This window comes from Mchenga conophoros, linkage group LG2 (assembly GCF_057382185.1).
Source record: "Mchenga conophoros isolate Kocher_MC1m ecotype Shallow Benthic linkage group LG2, M_conophoros_male_GT1.1, whole genome shotgun sequence".
Classification (NCBI taxonomy): Eukaryota; Metazoa; Chordata; class Actinopteri; order Cichliformes; family Cichlidae; genus Mchenga; species Mchenga conophoros.
Genome location: NC_140527.1, coordinates 29,309,170 through 29,330,114, shown reverse-complemented (window position 1 = coordinate 29,330,114; position 20,945 = coordinate 29,309,170). Strand labels below are relative to the sequence as shown.

General features: G+C 40.3%; 1 protein-coding gene across 1 annotated transcript; it reads left to right on the top strand.

Annotated features, from left to right (window-relative positions):
• The first annotated feature begins 1,932 nt into the window (after positions 1-1,932).
• Positions 1,933-20,826, top strand: gfpt2 (glutamine-fructose-6-phosphate transaminase 2). The gene is made up of 19 exons (XM_085292854.1): positions 1,933-2,157; positions 3,167-3,274; positions 5,805-5,912; positions 6,128-6,253; positions 7,656-7,714; positions 8,139-8,273; positions 9,289-9,350; positions 11,210-11,289; positions 14,580-14,697; positions 14,802-14,965; positions 15,224-15,319; positions 15,605-15,702; positions 15,872-15,992; positions 16,183-16,340; positions 16,512-16,626; positions 16,749-16,876; positions 18,331-18,498; positions 18,665-18,826; positions 19,768-20,826. Exons 1-19 carry the CDS (start codon positions 2,151-2,153, stop codon positions 19,810-19,812), a joined length of 2,058 nt encoding a protein of 685 aa, XP_085148980.1. The 5' UTR covers positions 1,933-2,150; the 3' UTR covers positions 19,813-20,826.
• Positions 20,827-20,945: the final 119 nt, after the last annotated feature.

Here is a 20,945-nt window from a genome sequence, read left to right as displayed (position 1 = left end):
CTTTGCACCACAGAAAACTAGAAGCAGTAGGAACTATAAAACTGATAGGGGTTAAAGTTACAGTATAAGAAATAAAACTGAATTATTGGGCAGTTGTGAAATGAGTTTATTTTTTTATTTTTTTTATTTTTTTTAAGACTTTAGAAATCAGAGCGTTTACCATTTCACCAGATGGTCACTACACAGTTGCAAGAACTCATCAAAGTATATTTTTTATGACAGGGACTAGCAAAATTGCTTTTCTGGCCACATAACACAACAGGAACTATTCACATACTCATGGAAGTGGGGATCTATTCACAAAGAATTATTTTCCCACCAAATAAACAGTCATTTTTTTTCCCATATGATTACAATTTAACAGCCCACACCATGGAGGCTATGTTTTTGATAGCGTTGTCATTCATCCACCAAGGTCTTCTGGCTTAACTTGATGATTTATTTGTTGAAAACTGAATGCTTCTTGTTACCAATGCAACTTTTAATCTAAAAAGAGTTTTATCAACAATTTTTAAAAATGCTAAGTTTATTAACAAGCTGAGCTGCTGGAGCGCCTGTGACTCAGGATGACTCAGGAGGTAGAGCAGGTCATCTACTAATTGAAAGGTTGGTAGTTTCTCCTGGCTGCTCCAGTCTGCATGCTGAAGTATCTTTGGGCAAGATGCTGATACTTCTACACGACATCGTCTCAGCCTGGCTATGTGCTAAAATCTCAGTTTCTGCAAGAAATTACATAATTATGGATAACTGATGTAAATATGCCCTGGGATAGCAACTGGTTTTGTTTTGTTTTGTTTTGTTTTGTTTTGTTTTGTTTTGTTTTGTTTTGTTTTGTTTTGTTTTGTTTTGTTTTGTTTTGTTTTGTTTTGTTTTGTTTTGTTTTGTTTTGTTAATCTTGATTATTCCGTACATTATTTGTAACATTAAGTGCAGAAAAATATAAAGCTTTATTGACATTTCAAAAGACAGCCACTCCTGGACATTTCTGAAGAACTCAACTTGTCACCTTTCACTACAAATGCAGGTTCATCAGGAAAACGCATTAAGGTAGCTTAAGTCACTGAATGGATGATTAGCTATGACAGAACTATAAATACTGGAGTGTTACTGTTTAACTATTACACTATTCCAACTGTAGGATATGCAATCAGCAGGATTAGGACTGCAAGTCCAGTCCGAATACACTGACCACAAGGTCTCTAAGGAATCCAAGAAAGCAAGGTTTACACCTACAAGGAAAGAAATGTAAGGAAACCTGCAGCTTTAGCGCTTGAAGAAGTAAAAGTTGTTTTACAAAGAAGCAATGGACGCTAACACACTCATAACAGCTAAAGAAAAAAACAGTGATCTCTGAAGCATGTAGACAACATTCCTGACATGCCATATTACTGAATGAATGAATCACCATTCCTGATAATGTTCTATTTTTGCTTCTTTTAAGTAGACACCCTTACACAATGGTCCTTAATGCAAGTTTTTCAAACACCTCGTTATCACGAACTGTGCCGATTGATTCCTGGGTTTCTGCTAATTCGGGGATAAGTACAGAAAACTAGACGTCATTTTAGAGTAATGCGTGGTTATAAACGGATCCCTGTTTAAAATGTTGAGTCTGGATTTAAATCGATTCGTTTTTCCATTTAAATAGATTAACAAATAGATTTTTTTAAAGCCTGCATGCTTCAGTGATGGCGAAGGCCTGATTCTTCATTCAGAACCAGAAGTGCCGTGAAAACTGTTGAAGCTGAATTAGAGAAGGCAGGGCCCCACCTTACCCAAATGCATAACTAAAGAGAAAAGCCATTATTATTATTCACACTGTGGTCAAAGTCTACAAACTCCTGAGTCCGGCTGACGCTGGCAGGTGGGTTGGGATAAAACCAAGTTCATCCATCTTTCGACTGATGAAGTAGTGAACACCTGCGTCCGACACCAGGACGGGGTTAACAGAGCAGGCAACGGGGGAGGTGTTAGAGGAGGTGCGGCAGCCGCCTCTCCAGGATTCAGTAGTTAAATAGAGAGGGGGAGTGAACTGGAGAGCGCAGTCCATCTGGATTTAATGTAGAAGCGGTAGAAGCATCACTTCGATCGGGAAATTACAAACGTTCTCTTTCATTTTTCAGCGGAGCCGTGAGGACGAAACTTGAACCATGTGCGGTAAGACTTATCTTCGTAAATTTGCCTTTTTTTTTTAGAAAGATGTTGGAAAGGTTGCGGCAATTACGCACGGGAGTCGCTTTGATGGACAGTGGCCAGTGAAACTACCGATGATTTAAATGCAAGTTACAAAGCAAGATACTGGCGGACGTGTCATTTTGTCAAGGTTTTATGTAGTCACTTTGAACTGTGTGTAGTTTGAGCTCTGTTTTCGACTCTGTGTGGATTCCTGAAAAGTTTCAGACTCAGCTGCTACGTGTCAGTGTTTTTACTCACGGGTGTGAGGGACAGGTCAGAGCAGTTAGACCAGTCATCCAACTGTCAAAAGATCGGTCTGTTTCATTCACAGCGACCCGCTTTTGTCCCGGGAAGGTTGAGGTGTAATACTTTTTTTTTTATTATTTTATTGCTCTTAAAGAATAGCGTTTACAGTCTGAAGTAAATGTTTAACAGTTCTCCGGCCTCACCCCGAGCCTGCAAGGAAGAGGCCGATATTGCAGGAGTTTTACTTTACCCTCTCTACCTGGCTGCTACAACACTGCGTGCAATGTTTGTTTGTCAATGGCCAGCTGTGTGCCTGCGGGAGTAGAGCTGCCCGGAACATTCCTGCAAAGACACACACGTAGTCGTGTTTCCACCACTTCAGAGGACATATGCCCTAAACCTTACAACAAGTCCTTATACTACATTTTACTTACAGACTCGTTGTCGCAAAAATAAAGATCCTCTGATGATTATTCTTCCTGTAGTTGCTCATATGAAGTAGAGCAGCTTAAGTTTGATGAAGGTCATAGTGAATCTTTATTGCAGCTTTATCTTCTTTATTAATGACCTATTAATGAAACTCACCAAGTAATGTTTTCTATCCACTGTGTGTTTCTTGATGCTGTTTGCAAGAAGTATTCCTAATAAATTGTCTAAACTAAATGAACTTTGACAGCAGTTTCAACTCTGACTGCAGCATTGAGCCTCTCAGAAGATTCCGGTTCTGTTTCTGTTTCTCTAAAAGGGATCTTTGCCTACCTGAATTACCAAGTGCCTCGCACCAGAAAGGAGATATTTGAGACGCTGGTGAAGGGACTGCAGAGACTGGAGTACAGAGGGTACGATTCAGCAGGTGAGACACTCAACTTCACAGTTAGCACACACTCCCACACCCACACACGTATACACACGCACCACAGATGCTTTTAGTTCCCCTGTATGAAATCAAGGAAACATTTCACAGAATTCAATTCATAAACACTAACTAAATATATCAGGATTTGCTCTTGAACCCTTGTTTATAATATTTGCAGGCACGCAGTGAATACTGTGATCTCTATAAAGGCACAGTCTTATCCACTGAACCGCTTCCAGCACATGTAGGCTAACTTAGAAATGAAATACTCTCAAGTATAGAAGAACCAGTGTAGCATTCGATACCTGTAACTCTTAGCAAAGTGATATAAGTTACGTGTCAGCACAGCTTTCCTTCTAAAAGCATATTTGACCTACATACATTTCTAGCTGGTAGTGGTGTCATTCATTTTGCTGTCATTCCTATACCAGGTAAATACAGCGCCAGTATGGCGGATACCAGTACCCATCCTCTCAACCTCTAAAGGCAGCTGTAGGAGAAAGCAGTGCATCGTGGTTTAAAAGATAGATCATCATCAATTTGCAAATTCTGAACACATTTTAATAACCACTGTGGTTTTAACATTCCACAATAATGAGTCAACACAACAGAAACACATCTCGGAACACTCTGGGTCAACTTCTGTTTTAAAAAATAAGCTCACTGGACCACATTCTGAATTTAGAAGATAGAAACAAAGTATGGACCCTCCAACACTAATATCCTTCCGATATTGCCTTTATAGCCCCAGAGGAAACCTATTTAGACAATAACAACTTAAGCCTCAGGTTCCACATAATAGTATCTGACACGACTTCACCTACTTACAGGCTGCACAAAGATGAGGAAAAGTGGTATTTGTGCAGTTTACCACTGGATTCTTTTAAACTGTCTTAAAGCACTTTGAGTGCTCTGGGAGAGCAGAAAGCACTATAAAAGAATCAGTCCATTTAGCATTTACCAAGATCAAACTGGCCTCTGAGACACAGCCTTTATCTACTAAGTAAGCCTCATACTTAGCAGAAAGATCCTCTTCCTCATCTTCCAGCCTACTTGCTTGTGCTTTACTTGAAGGTCCTATTAGTTGTTTTGAAGACTGATATGACTGCAGATTTTTTAGACTCTTTGAATGACACTGCAAGTTTAATCACTTACGTAAGGTCCTAGAAAACAACATTCGCCTTCATATGAGGAGTCTTGGTATAATTTCTGATTCAACTATGAAATTCGAGAGATGGGACAACTGTGTGATTGTTTCGTTTTAAAGCTGAGGAATATTATCATATTGCATTGTGTCCTCTTTCTCAAGGATATGAACATTGTTAGTACTGCACTAATCTCCTACAGACTTTATTATTACAGCTCACCGCCCCCAACTTATTGCCCAGTAAACACTTAGAGCTGCTTGTGGACGGGTGAGCTCCGAGTATGTGGACTAGCTCTCCTATCGCAATCAAATGTTCTTCTATAAGCACACAGATGCATATTATATTTTACTTAATAACATCATGAAATGTTTTCATTTACATAAGCATGAAGCCTTTAAGTACAAAAAGCATTGCGCCTGCAGTGACAGTGATGAAGATTAACTTCTCCTGACTTCTAAAAACCAAAATGAAAGTATCACCATTTACTCAGGCACTGCTTAAATAAAATCTTTTGCCTTTTAATCGTTCAAATTTATTTCAACCTTCCAAATTCCTAAGAAAGATTTTCCAAGTTTGGCATCGGGAACGATCCACTCTTTCCGGTGTCTCGATACATGCTCAATCACCCAGAGAAAGAAATCCCAGAAAGTCGATTCTGTTCATCTGAAAATGCTACATCCAGATGAACAGAATCGACTTTCTGGGACTCTTTACAGTGATTTCCATCAAAACCATTTCCCCCTCACCTGGCATATCATAGCAGCCTTCACAGGAATACCACCAGTTTCCAAAGGTGTGTTTTTCTTTCTGCCTTCCTGCCCCAACACTTTTCTACAGTTTGATTGAGCTCCTCCTCCACTTCCTGTTACACATCAAACCACTAAGTCAACAGGGAATTTCGTCATTAAATTTTATTGTCGTCTGTAAGCATGATCCGAAGCCGCAGTACCTTCATTAAAGAGAAACATGTCATGTTTGGGATAGTTGGGCTGGAAAACAATATGATCTTTTGACAGTGACATCTAACTCAGAGCCTTTCTATAGTATCCCATACAAAAAGCACACCCATACAAACACATGCTCGTATTTGTTCATCCTGTTAGAGCAGGATGAAGCAACAGAATCAGAAGGTCATTGTAAAACAAACACGCACATGCAAAATCAGAAATAGTACCTCCTATAATAACGTATTGTATCTCAAGTTGCTTTGATTGTCCTAACTTATCTTGCTGCAACTCATGTTCAAAATCTTTCATGTCTTTTTGTGGTGAGCATTATTGTTATAGTGAGCACAGCATTTTGACACTTTACTGTTTGCTGCCTTTTTGTTTGAAAAAATGAGTTAACACCTCACCTCCACCCTCTCTCCCTGTTACCAGGTATTGCTGTGGATGGCCCTAGCAAGACAACAAGTGACCGAAACAATAACAGCATCTGTTTAATCAAGAAGACAGGGAAGGTCAAGGCTCTGGACGAGGAGCTTTACAGTAGGTTTCTCGGGGGGGGGGGGGGGGGGGGGGGGGGGTTTCTGTGTCTGTTCACTTGGTTCTGATTAGCTCAAAAACCTTCTCATCGTCCTCTTTAAAAGTACAAAACAATTGAAGGAATTCTGAAAAAAACTTTAGCATTTGTCAAGCTTAAAAATCATCTGAATTCTTGTCATGTCAGTAACAGGGCTGGTTTTGTGTTTTTGCTTGTCCAGAGAAGGACTCGCTGAACCTTGATGAAGAACTGTGCACACACTTTGGCATCGCTCACACCCGATGGGCCACCCACGGAGAGCCGAGCGCTCTCAACAGCCATCCTCATCGCTCTGATAAGGATAATGGTAAGATGTACTCACAAAGTATATATTTATGGGATCCTCATAGACAGCAAGTCACTGAAAAACAAATCCATAATAACTGCATGTTAATAATTAGCATCTTGCTCCTCCTTGGGGCTGGTTTTTACTTTTACATGATCTTTTTAGATCAAATCAGCTAAATAGAATAAAGAGCAAGAAAGTCTACACAGGTGTACGAATAATTAATGTAACTTTTGCATTTTTTCCTACCAATAAAGAGCTCCCTAATGCCATTCACACAACACAAAATAATAAAGTTCCTGTTTTTCACTACCTACTATGGAAAAAATAATCCGGTGATTTAACTAAAACTGCGTTTTACAAATACAGGCCAGCCTGGGCAATGATCTACCACATCTTTTTTGCTAATTTTACATCTCTATAATTTAAAAAAAGAGATTACTGTCTTTTTTATATTAAAACTTGTCGGGGATTAAATGTTTCATTAACCTCCTAGGACCTGGCGTCCACATATGTGAACATCACATTTTGGGATGTCTAGACCAAAATACCTAATTTTTCTCTACAAGGGGCTGATATCCACTTATGAGGACATTATACTGACACTTTTCTATCAACATTTTAAACGAATGTCCTCATATGTTGATCTAATTTTTCTCAGAAACCAAAATTAGGTGCATGCCATGAAAGAGCTCGGATCTCAGGAGGTTAAATATCTTTGACTCTGTCGGCCTGCATTAAAGCAAAGTGAGCTGTACATATGTGAAATGAGTTTGGCATCTCTGTTGTAGAGGGTTGACGAGAGACTTTCACATGGAAGAAGTTGGGTTCACGTCCAGGGTGACGTCAGAACTCTGCGCTGGCTCACTTTTTTCTCCTTTCCATGTGAAGCACATGCAAATGCCCTCTTTGCTTATTTGGTCAGAGTTGCTTAGAACGATGAGTTGAGGACTATCTGTTTTCAAATTCCCTCAGAATTCTTCCAACTACTGCTTTAACATCCATGCCCAACAAATTACCATGCTGCCTACCTTTTTAGTGCACAGGCACGCCTTCTATTCATGAACTGAAACCAAAACGTTTGTCCTAAGTGTGCCACGTTTACAGGTGTGTCAGTTATGTACCTTGGCTTTAGAACATGCTCATCAGAATTAGTGTGACAGAAAATTACAAAACTGACTCAAAATTAGTTTGCAAAAAAATATAGCAGTCTTATTATGTTGTTATCATTATGATAATATATGTTTTTGCACTTGTTCGTACTCTTTTAAATTGTCCACCTTGTATTGATAGTAGTGTTGAGTATCTGTTAAATCCAGTGCTTTGTGTTAAACTTGCCTAAGCGCATACTTAACATTGTTGTCCTAAAGGTGCAGCGGGTACATAGCTTCTATAATCTTTTCACTCTTGTTGTCTTTCTCAGAGTTTGTCGTCATCCATAACGGCATCATTACCAACTACAAAGAGCTGAAGAAGTACCTGGTACGTAATCATCTCATTAGAAAATAATCCTCTTGACGTAAACGCACTTCCTATGCTAAAGGCCTTATTGTCATTGCCATTTGTTCCATTGATTATAACACTGTTATTGTGGATGTAGATGGGTTTGGTAGTCAATTTGTCACATCACTTAAGCAAATAAAAGAAAATATATATATGTATGTATTAAGATACTAGATGTTACAAATCTGATTGGATTTTTCTTCTAATTTTCGTCTACATAAAGAAAATATGGACTTCAGTCTTAAGTCAAAACTTTAATCTGTTCCACATTAATTCTTTTGAGGTTTCTGAGCTACTGAGCATGCGTGTGTTGCTGGAAGATTCATTAAATGCTTTTAATACAGAAACAGTTCAACAGTGTGGATTAAATTAATATTAACTTCTTTTTTTTTGCCTTCCTCAGATCAACAAAGGTTACGAGTTTGAGTCAGAGACAGACACAGAGGTGATCCCGAAGCTGATCAAATATGTTTATGACAACAGAGAGAATGACAGCATCACTTTCTCCAAGCTAGTAGAGAGGGTGATTAAACAGCTGGTGAGTTGCTCTCATAGCAGCAATGCACAATGGCCTACTTCATGGCTTCACAGATGCACTCTTTTGCTTTCTTCTCCAGTTTTTGCTTCAGTTTAAGCAGTGGAAAAGTTTTACAGCGAGTTTGCTGGTAACCATGAAGGCTAAAAGACTGTCACTGAATGTCATAAAGTGTATCCGTGACAGTCATACACTCATGTACTTATTTTACTTGTTGTGAAACTGCTTAGATTTCCTGTCCATTAAAAAACACGCTCCATTACAAACACACATGCTATGGCAACCGCCTGGACAGCATCATCAGTGACATCATTAGTCACAGAAAAAAGGGAAAAAATAAAATGAAATAAAAAACGTCAGTTTTTAATCATGTGAGTAACGCTTTAATGTCACAGTCGCAGAGTAGAAGAACAGAGGAAGTATAGGCGGCCATTCTGAGTAATGGGAACCAGACGGTTGAGATGCCCACTAAAAAAATCCCGGATCATGACACCATCCCTTCGCCCTCTACTGAATGCTTGCTTACCCACTATCCACCCACCCATCCTTCAACCCCCACCCCATATTTCACCACCACAGCCACACACTCAGCCAGTTTGGCTTCAATAACCACCACAGGCAGACTTGAAGTCAGTCCTTTCGAAACACAGCTGATCTTGTACAATAGGGGTCTCTTTTCTTTTAACCCCCCCAGTTTCCACACGCACACCCACCACCTTGCACCTTAACATCCCCCCTCCAACACATACAAACGCACATGCGCAAACACATGTTTAAAACCCGTAGGGCCAGGAGAAACATTTGTTTGTGCTCTGTGTCTCTCAAAGGTCCCACACTTTCCTGGAATGGTTAATTGACTTTACGTTAACTTTTTGAGATGTTTCTTTTTATTTTATTTTGATATTATTATTATTATCCTTCTTCTTCACCCTTCGTTTCTTCATCATTTATTGGACTGAATTATTTCATCAAGCTTAACTGAATTCTTTTTTCCCATTGCTTTTTTCCTGTGTTATAGGAGGGGGCCTTTGCTCTCGTGTTTAAAAGCCGTCATTTCCCCGGAGAGGCCGTGGCAACCAGGTTAGTATGCACGCTCTGACGCACACTCAGTCACACACTGTCTTTCACACATACCGCCCAGGAATATGAACCAGACTCACTGGGAGTGACTCATTCCTGTTGTTACCACAATAAAGCAATACAATATGATTTTAGGAGGCTCCTTAGATTTATGTGTTGTGGCTTATCTGAGCTTACATTTACTATGACAGGACTCTGGAACTTCCTTTGTTTATAATAGTGGATATATGCGCTGAGGAAATTCTTGTTCGGCTATGTGTGAGTACAACCTGCATCTTAGGACCAGAGACTGAATTGAGAGCCTCCCCTCCCTTCTGGGCCCCTGGCCCTGGGCCACCTTCTCTGTAATTTATTAACAATGAGGGGTTCGCGTTTCAGCTCCAGGAAATTTGGCTGGGTCGCATGAAACTCCAGGTTAATTGTTTCTCATCAGTTTATTCATACCTTTCCTGGTTCAGTGACCTTGCCAGAGATCAGGGAAAAGGCAGCGCACTGGAGTAAGTTAAGAAGGAAGAGAGAAATGAGGAGGGCGGCAAAATGAGAGGTGGGCGTAAAATCTCACCGTGTTTTTAAGATGAATTTAAGATGAATCTCTGCTGTCTCAGCTGTCGCCTGCGTTCTAAAAGCCGATATCAGTATAACGCATGTCATTGGCCGTACTCGATGTATTTTTGTGGTTTACATGTTTAACAATCAGCATTGTCTGCCAAGACAGAGGGAAAAGGGGAATGTTTTCAATTATCTAGTGATGCTAGACACCACCCACCCTTTGCCATCATGGATGACCTTCACAGCGAAACTTTTACTCTCACAACCTCGGCTTTGCTTTCTGGGACTTTGTTCTCCCATTTCCACTCGTGTCTTTTATTTAATACAAGTCCCTGTCATACCCTGTTGAAGGTGTAGCATTGCGCCATTTTTCTGCCTCACCGGTCTCTGTAACAGGCACTTTATTGTTGTGCCTTTCAGCCTGGAGAGGAAGTTGTAACACTCTGAATCTAACCAAATCCGAAAGTAGATCCAGCACCATTCCATGCAGATGCTGTTGTGTTAGACGTCACACCCCTCTGATTCTGCTATGCTTGCATGCCATACACACTAGAGTGTGCTTGGTGTGGTTTAGTGTAAACAAGCCAAAGTGGTCCTTTAAACATCGTTATCATGATAAGGCTCTCCGTTGATTTCACTTCTTCCCATCTCTCCCTTCTTTGGCGAAACTACAATATTGTACTGGATGGCCACCACATGTTTCTGTTTGCAATCCTCCATTTTCAAGCCCCACGCCTCTTAAAACAACCATCGTGCTTACGTCAGCAAAGCCCCAGAGACATGCGAAGCAGAGAGAAAAGATGCAGACAAGAGAAGGAGGAGAAGTAAGGAGAGGCCTTTAGAATACGGCTTCTTAACTCACAATGAAGTGGTTTTGTGTTGACACACTGTTTGCACTGCGATCACTAAAGTGCATGTAAAGGTGTCTCCTGTTTTAAGCTTGGCATCCTCACACCTTCCTCCCCCACCTGTGATACATGTTTACACTTTCTCTGCCTCCTGAGCCAATAAGAGACGTCCACATGGCATCAACGGCCAATGCGGACCCAGTGACTTGTTCCAGGAACAGTCAAGCAGTCTTGGAAATATGTACAAAATATGGAGGACTAATGTTGAACACACTGAATGTGCAGTAGTATAAGCAAGAACAAACTAAAAGATTTCTTTAATATTTTGCTTTGTTTAGAAGTATTATAGTAAAGAATGTCAGGACATGTCCTGCAAAGCAGACGATGAATGTGAAACCTAATCTTTCTCCCATCTCTCTCCCCCCCCCCCCCCCCCCCCCCCCCCCCCCCTTATCTTGGCAGGAGAGGAAGTCCTATGGTCATCGGTGTGCGAAGTGAGCATGAGCTGCTGACCGAGCACATCCCCGTGCAGTACAACAGTGGTGAGCTCTATTCCTCTTTTAGTGCCATATTCACTTACACTGCACCCTAAACCTGCCCGTCCTAGAGTCTAACTGTAGATATGAAGATTTACTGCACGATAGAAAAGTGGGACATGATGAAATATTTGGAATGTCAAGATAAACGCTCTGTTAAATTATCTAACATGATCTCACTCCTGCTGGTTATCATATGGATATCTGACCCCTATAAGGAAGCAGTTGTAGTTTTATTGTTCAAGGAAGTTTCAACTGACTGGGACAGTCCCCCTGAAGCAATTTGCTTTCTTATAACAGAGCTGTGAAGTTTAAAATATAAATATCCCCCCCGCCTTTTTTTTTAAGCAACGCTATTTCATCACTGCTTAAGAAGCATCTTAAGAACTGTGTGGTAAAATTCTTACCAATTTAAAGCTTGAAAATGTTTTTTCTTCATGTTTCTAGTACCAAGTTTAAATGCTCATTTAAGGATGAGGTGAAAACCCAAACCATTAGCAGCATTTTCTTACTTATGTGTGTTTCTCAGTCCCAAGGTTAGTCAGTCCAATTTAATTTAGCTAAACCTGTATAAATATTCTGAGCTCATACGTTTTTAATGCTTTCTGTGACAGTTTGGCACTGTCATTCTGAGCAAACTCATACTGGAGCAAATATTTGTTCGGCCTTGCTCTTAGCCACTAATAAGATGCACTAGTTAGTATTTATAGCAGCAGGATGGTGTATTTGGGACAGAGTCAAATTAAGATACAACGCCTATGTTTATGTTTAAAGAAGGTATAGAGATTGGTTCATGTATAGCCTACAGAAACAACCCCACACTCTCAAAATAATTTTCCCAGCTACTGTCAAAGTAATACCGGCTTTCCACTTTTTACTGTAAAGTAATAATAAAATAAAACATTTCTTACAGTGTAATAGGGAAACTTTGTGTCAAGTTTTAAAGGCAGTGGTGTTTTGGAAATTGAATGACATCTTGAGAAACATTTAGTTTAACAAAATTCGAGACTTCCCCAGTTTGGGTCCAAACTTTTTGAAACCACCCACCCTGGTGCATTCACTGACTCTAGTGGCGTATTCACATGATAGAGTGTCCACTGTTAAAAAACCCCAGTCCAGTGAGAGCAGCGGGAAGGCTGACCACTAGTCCCTATGCTCCATGAGTAAGAATAACACCGATGTTTAATCTGAGCGTGAGTTCTGCCAGGCTGTGGAGTGAAGCTCAGCCGGCCATATCAGGTCAGCTAATCCACATCAGATCAGCTGATGTGGATCTTTCTCATTTGCAATTCTCATACGTGCTGTGCTATTTAATATATTTTGGGGCTATATACAGTTGCAGCCTCTGCAAGCTGCTTTGCAGACGCACCTCCACCCCAACTCCTCAATTTCATGGTATTCTCACTATTTCTGGCTTCATTATTGTGACTGCCTCTGTTCTGTGAGTGGGTCCTGCTGCTGCTGCTGCTGTTCCTGCTCTCCCCACCTCGTGCTTTCCACAGCGGCACACGAAAGAGCAGGGAGATCCTGGATACAGAGCTAAATATAAATGACTGTAGTTTGAATAATAATCCCATTTTGAATAAAGTGATCCTGATAAAGCTTTTGTCAGGCGTTGTCAAACCACAACAGGGATTTGTTAAAAACCACTGCTGATCTCATTTAGACACTCCCAGTCATTGCTGCTGAATGAGAGATGAAGAAGCGTGCTGAACTGGTATTACTTGCCTGGCTATAGCAAACTGCATTTTGGTGTAGCCAGGCATGAGTTTGAATTTAAATTGGCATGATGATTCAGGTGGCTACATTGGTTTATAGTGATTGCTTGGCACAAATTCACACAGCCCTTCACCCACAGAACCTGCAGATAGTGGAGGGAACGAAGAGGAAAATGTAGTGAGGTGTTACAAACTGATCACAGTTTGAATGTCTAAAATCTAAAACTTGAAGTATCTTTTTTAAATGTCCAGATATTGAATCTTACAAAGAAATCCTCAGCTGCTACGATCACACCGCCCTGCTGGTGTTCTTTCTTTCTTTCTGTAGACTGTGTCCGCAGTATCTTATCTATCTGCGGTTGTTAATGAAGGCATCCAAAGTTCAAGGCAGAGGTACTTCCAGGGCAGGCACTGAAAAGCTTAGTGTCGTGTTTTAAATGACCTCAAAAATGGCGTGATAAGTCCTTTTTGGGTCATTTATTTAAATATACCATTACATATAAGATATTTTCTAAATTTAGTGACTCAAATTTAAATCCCCAGATTAGCTAACAGGCAAAGAGTAATTTATTAACCAGACATATTAAGTACAAAATCGGTGTTTCACTTCGTCTGTTGTTCACATTAAATGTATAAAATTTCTCTTTTTTAGTTTCAAGCCTTGTCAGAATTAGAAAACGTCCCAGCCTTAGCAAGCCCCTCTTCATCTTAGAAAAGTAACAGACAGATATGAGTAAAAAAGTCAGGTATACTTGGAAATTAACAAATTATAGGCTGATTTGTTTGTAGAGGCATGAATGCATACTCTGAGTAGATTCAGAGTATGTGTATAATGTGAGGAGGAGGATGGTTTGCCTCTGCAAATAACCCAGTCTTAGGTACACAATAAGACTTCACAGATGGAAACCACTCTTTCACCCTGCATAAACACTTTGTGTGGGGCTTCAGCAACCCTCAGCAAATTTGTGGGGGTTTTGTTTGTTTTTTTGTTTCTCTGCATACTTTTGAATCTTTTGATTTGCGATAAAAAAAAACAGTATCTTTTTGAGCTGCAAAGCCACTCTACTTCTCGACTTTGCAATGTGCAGGTTTCTAATGCTGAGAATGTAATGTTTGCTGAATAAAAGCGACTTTCAGCTGCTCCCTTTTTCACAAGGGGGTCGTCACAGCAGGTAGCTCCACATGTTTGCTTTGGCAGATTTTTTTTTTTTTTAACACCAGATGCCCTTCCTGACATAGCCCCAGAGGGATTTATGTCTCCTCCCTGTAATCAAACAGGACAACTTTTGTGTATTAGGCAAACGTGCAAACCACAAATGAATAAACAAAGGAAATACAGTGAAACAAACTCCAAGGATACAGGAATAAAATCCAAGATATTATTAAGTAAGCCATTCTTTGCACAGAAGCAAACAAAATCCAAGATAAGTCTAGTCGTAAGAGGAACTTGCTTGAAACTTAATAAGTAATAACAACAAGGATAAATGGCTGGGTATGTTGACTACAATTAGTAAAAAGACTAAATGGCAAAAACAGCAGCATGTCACTGAACCTTGATTTTTGACTTCTGACCTGCAGCTCAACACAAGGAGGAAGTCCATGAGAAGAACAGTCGCAACCGAGCTGACAGCTCCAGCGCCATCAACTCTGTGGGGGATGGCAGGGCTGTGGAGTTCTATTTTGCTTCTGACGCCAGGTGAGGCCTCTTCTATGTGACTCAAAACGCAAAAACATAATATTACTAATTTATATTACTCATTCATTTCTTTTCCCCAAATGACCTTTTCTGTCTACCCACAGTGCCATCATTGAGCACACCAACAAGGTGTTGTACATGGAGGATGATGACATAGCAGTAGTGACCGGAGGGAAACTCTCCATCCACAGAATGAACCGGCAGGCCGGTGAAGACCCAGTCAGAGCTATCATGACCCTACAGATGGAGCTGAAGCAGATCATGAAAGGTCAGAAACTATTTGAAATTACTTTGTGGCTCTTAGGTAGCTAATTTCAAATTGCAAGTACTGTGCATGCAGTGCAGCAGATTTAAGTCAACAGTTACACATGCTCGCCCTCTGCTGGCTGAATGCGTGCAAACAAAGCCACAAGACTAACTCCGTGCATCCTTATTTTCTGTCTCACTTCTTGTTAGGAAAGCATTCAGCATGTCACGGTGTGTCAGAGAATGTGATGGTAATGTATGCCCCTGTTGTCCTTTGCAGGAAACTTTGATGCCTTCATGCAGAAGGAGATCTTTGAGCAGCCGGAGTCAGTAGTCAACACGATGAGGGGCCGCATTTGTTTTGACACCAAAAAAGGTGACAAGTGAACTGATAGCCAGTCCTATGTTCTAGCATGTCCCACTACCCTCTAATATAACTGGGAATTAAAAAAAAATGACTCTCAGATATAAAAACATGTATGTTATGATCGCTACAGCAAAAAACGTGTTTTTATGAGCCTTATTTACCTCCTAAAATGCACTATTTAATAACTGCAGGCGGTAAACACATGATGACTGGGCACTAAAGTGTATGACAGACATTAGTTGTGATGCAGTGAGTGATCAGTAGGTCTAACTGTTTCACGTTCTGTTCTCTCAGTTGTTCTCGGAGGGTTGAAGGACCACCTGAAAGAAATAAAGCGTTGCAGACGGCTAATCATGATCGGCTGTGGCACGAGTTTCCACGCTGCGGTGGCTGTGAGTACAGCAGTTACATCATTATTTTAGCTTGTATATGCTTGATGATGGCATTTTGCAGTAAAGAAGGCAATCATTAGTAACAGACGAGTTCAAAGAATTAAATTATTGTATGGATAGAGTGTAGCAGTGTTAATTAATCCTCTGTTTTTACTCACTTGCTCTACAGACCAGACAGATCCTCGAGGAGCTGACGGAATTGCCTGTCATGGTGGAGCTGGCCAGCGACTTCCTGGACCGTATCACACCTGTTTTCAGAGATGATGTTTGCTTCTTTATCAGCCAGTCAGGTGATAATGTTGCACAATAGCACTTTTTTATCTTCACTTTCCTGAAAGTGGCTTTAGAAAGAAAAGCTTTATTTACACTGTAATTTCCTGTGTGACACCTATCCACGTTCAGTGCCTTTTTCATTTTTTCCTGAAACAGGAACATTGTTGTGGTTTATGAACATATGTTTTCATTCTCTGTGCTCCTTAGGAGAGACAGCAGACACTTTGATGGCACTGCGCTACTGCAAAGAACGGGGAGCTCTGACAGTTGGTGTAACGAACACTGTTGGCAGCTCTATCTGCAGAGAAACCGACTGTGGAGTCCACATAAATGCTGGGCCCGAGATAGGAGTGGCTAGCACAAAGGTATGGCTGGTTTATGGTCTATACTTGTCTCGACTGGTTTTACCCCCAACCGGTTGTGGCAGATGGCTGCTCCTCCCTGAGTCAATTCTAAATTGGTGGGTTCTTCCTCATTGTTCAGCACAGGGGGGCTTATAAAGTGTTTCTGTGTGTGTGTGTGTGTGTCTTACACAGGCTTACACCAGTCAGTTTGTCTCACTCATTATGTTTGGCTTGATGATGAGTGAGGACAGACTCTCCCTACAGAAGAGAAGAGAAGAGATCATCAACAGCCTCAAGATGCTACCTGGTCAGTACCCCAACAAATCTTACAAAAAGGCCTCTGTGGATTCAAAATAAGTATTTAGATGTGGAGATTCAAGCTAAACAACATTAATGCATCGTTCACTCATCGTTCTTTTACTCTCTTAGAACTGATAAAGAAGGTGTTGTCCCTGGATGAGAAGATCAAGGCCATTGCCAATGAACTGTATCAGCAAAGGTCTCTTTTGGTTATGGGTCGAGGTTTCAACTATGCCACCTGCCTTGAGGGGGCACTGGTGAGTTACAAAAAAGCCATAATATCAGTCGTAAAATGAGTACAGTGGAATTAGGAATCAGGACATGTTATATAATCCTTACAGGGAAATTGTTTTGTAACAGTTCCTGAAATAAAAGCTATACTAAATAATGACTAACAAAATTATAAACAATCAAATGGCAACACTAAAAGAAGTTATGTAACTAGATGGCCATAGGAGTGATGTTCAGTGGAGCATTTAGTCATTATTAGTCTCTGGCTGAATGTGCACCTCTGGCTAACCACAACGCTGTGTAGAGGGAAGGGAACATTGTCTATGATGCAGAGGAGTTTTGACAACAGCTTCCTCTCTGCTACTACATGTAGACGGTCCAATTCCACCCACAAGACTCAGCCGAGTTTGAACAAGTTTACTGAGGTTTTTCGTATCATGCACCGTCAAGCCTGTGCTCTAATTTATCACAACACAGAAAAAACGTCTAATCATCAAAGGCTCAGGAAACGTCATCAACACTGTGACATTTACGATGAAGGAATAGCTTATAAAAGTAGTCAGTAGGTGACTGCGTCCAGGATCTGTTGAAGAAATCATTCAGCACTGGCTCTGTTGATGTCCCCATCTACATTTCGACTTCCGGCCTTGTAAATGGACTGGTTCTTATATAGCGCTTTTCTACTGTGTCTGAGCACTCAAAGCGCTTTATACAACTAATTCATTCACCCAATCACACCCATTCACACAAGCACTTCTTCTAAGGTCTTAAGTGCTAAGTATCCAACATTCATACACATTCACACTCTGATGGATGCATCGGAGAGCAACATGGGGTGAGTATCTTGCCCAAGGATATTTAGCATGCAGACTGGAGCAGCCTGGGATCGAACCACCAGCCTTCTGGTTAGTGGCTGACCTGCTCTGCCATGCACCTGAGCTACAGCCACCCCTTGTAGCCATGGACAATCCACATGCCTTTCTGGCTCTGCAGCGTCTGTGCCATGGTGTTCCCTCGTCTATGATTCACTGAGTGTTTTAGATGTTTTTAATCTCCTTCCTGTCACCTGACATGAACACCCTAACATCTTATTTGCCACTCTCAGATTTCTTTCATTGCCGAGGCGACGTTGCATCTGCATGTCCTTCTGATTTCTGGGATATTTGTTGTTGAGCTGATAGCTGTGTGGGCTTGCTTCAGTATCATCAGCTGGTCCCTGATACAAAGAGTGTAAGCATGTAGCTGATGGGCAACAGTATTGTCCTTGAAAAGAGCACACACGCAGAACAGAAGATGTCTAACTATCATATAATCCAAACAAGTTTAAGGAAAGAATATAATTAAGTTGAAATCGCATGAGAAAAAGCTGCTCACACAGCTTTCATACCATGCAAGGAATGTAGGCTGTGCTGTAATTTGTCTTCATTCTTACTATTAATCTTCATCCTAAGCAAGTTTTACTATTCTTATTCTGATGCAGAAAATTAAGGAGATCACTTACATGCACTCGGAGGGCATCCTAGCTGGGGAGCTGAAGCACGGTCCTCTTGCACTCGTTGACAAACACATGCCAGTCATCATGATCATCATGAGGGACGCCTGCTACACAAAATGCCAGAATGCTCTGCAGCAAGTCACCGCCAGATCAGTAGGTCTTTAACAAAACACATCTTACACATCCACCCAAGGCACACACTCAAAGTACGACAAACAGACACAAATACTAAATTTTGAAAGTCCCAAGTACAACAGAAATGAGTGGACAGACAGACTGATGTTAATATTCTTGCCCTCTCGATGTCTGTCTTCATCAGGGTCGGCCCATCATCATCTGTTGCCAGGATGACACTGAGTTGACTAAGAATGCCTACCAGACCATCGAACTGCCGCAAACTGTGGACTGCCTGCAGGGTATCCTCAGCGTCATCCCTTTGCAGCTTATGTCATTTCACTTGGCTGTCCTCCGAGGATATGATGTAAGTATTCAATGCAACCGTTGGTTTGATTATTGACAAGAGTCCTGGGAATAAAGAAATCATCATGACCAAATCCTCATATTTAGATATATAATAGATATCCATAAAGACTAATAATGGGCATCGTTTTAGCAAAACACAAGCACATGCACAGTCACTGCGATGTCTGTAATACCTCAGTAATCACATATTGATGTTAATATGAGATTTATAGCAATATTGATTTTGTTCAAATTCACCCAATGCTAAGAGCAGCTAATTATGAATGTAATGTGTGCTTCTGTTGTTTGGTTTTCAAATGCTTGCAGTGGAATCTATTTGCATGTGGATTTGATGTTGTCACACATTCATTTCAATTCCACACTAACACACTAAGATACTTCATCTAGTTGTCTGATTTAAAACTGATTTAAACTGATTACAAAACTTAAATCTAATGGTACAGTCATGGCACTCGAACATGTGCAGAATTTGGCCTTGAAAAAGATTTCCTTGAAAAAGACAGTAATGGCAGCCAGCATGTGTTCTTCTAAGCTTGTACATACGCTTTAGGGATAGTGGTGCCCATGAATACCAATGCTTTGTCCATGTCTCTGGTTCTGCTTGTGTCTATTCATCTTTTCTTTCCTTGTGAATGCTTTACTTTACTAAGAAGGCAGCTCATGTTCCCTACTCACCACAGTGCAAACAGACTTTATCTGTCAGAATTGTGAACTCTTTATTTACAGTCCATGATCACAACAATGTACAATGTATAACATTTATAGCCAAATCCTTATTATGGCACATCTTTACCAGGATGCAATTGTTTTACCATGTACACTAATATAATGAGTTGGGAAATGTGTTATCAAAAAAAAAGTTATACAGTGCTGCTAAATTGATCATGGAGAATTTGTTATAACAAACTTTCTTTTCTTTTGTTTTGTTTTTTTTTAAAGGTTGACTTTCCCAGAAACCTGGCCAAGTCTGTGACAGTGGAATAATTACAGTTCACAAAGCCCTGGAGAGGAGAGACAGCTCTTTAGGAGATTAACAGTGCAATAGTGCAATCAAACATTAAGTGTGTGTGTGTGTGTGTGTGTGTGTGTGTGTGTGTGTGTGTGTGTGTGTGTGTGTGTGTGTGTGTGTGTGTGTGTGTTGAATTGGGGGGAGGAGAGAGGGGTATTGTCTATTGTACAATGAACTTGTAAAAGAAAAAAAAGCCAAATGTGAAATCAGACATATACACTGCTGAAGAATGGCCGTGGTATCACTTGATGAGGCCTTGCAGAACAATCTATGAAAACGACATTCACACAGCTGCTGTGCCTTTTTCTAGTCACGAGATGAGCCAAAACCGTGTAAGAAGTTTAGCATTGAAATGGTATACTGAAGTGTTTACAGTTGTGCAATACGGGGACCAAATGTGCATTATGAATGTACACAATCATGAGGTGATTGATTCAGAATTTCTATTTTATGAGTTTCGTATGTCAACCGGGGGCTGCATACCTCTAGGCTGCAATATCATGAAAAGTCATAAAATCACTGTGCCTGGTGGGCCAGTAACCCATAACTTTGTTTTTTTTTTTGTTTTTTTTTTTTAATTTCATCTTAATATAAAATATGTCATCTTTCTGTTCTGTTTCACAGAATTCCAATTTCCCCCGCCCCCCTCCCTCCAAAAAAACCCCCCTTCCTTACTTATAGGGTTGAGCATTTCGATAAATTAAAAAGCACTTATGCAGCAAAAACAAATAATATATCATAACTTTTAATAATAATTGTTTTCTTTTGCTTTTTTGTTTGTGTGTTGTTTTTTGTTTCAGGCATTTGAATGGGTTTATAATGATTCTAATAATAATATTCTGTATTTGACTGTTTTTTTTTTAATTATTATTATTATGGGGAAGACTGATAAAATTGGAGTTGTATCTTTAACTATGATTGTGTTTTATACTGTATCTTTATAGACAAATGGGAACTGCCAATCAATAAATTGAAAATTCATTCTGTTCTTTTTTTTTTTTTTTTTTTTTAAATGACATCAGAAACAGCAGTATGCGACATTACGTGATGGCAGAGCTTCAGTTCATCCTTTGTCTTTTTTTTTTTTCTTTTTTTTTTTTTTTTTAAT

What these genes read in the sequence shown, in the direction of transcription:
- gfpt2 (XM_085292854.1), top strand. An exon ending in TCGCTCTGATAAGGATAATG is followed by an intron (nt 6,254 to 7,655) that starts GTAAGATGTACT and finishes TGTCTTTCTCAG; the next exon opens with AGTTTGTCGTCATCCATAAC. An exon ending in CTGTCCTCCGAGGATATGAT is followed by an intron (nt 18,827 to 19,767) that starts GTAAGTATTCAA and finishes TTTTTTTTAAAG; the next exon opens with GTTGACTTTCCCAGAAACCT.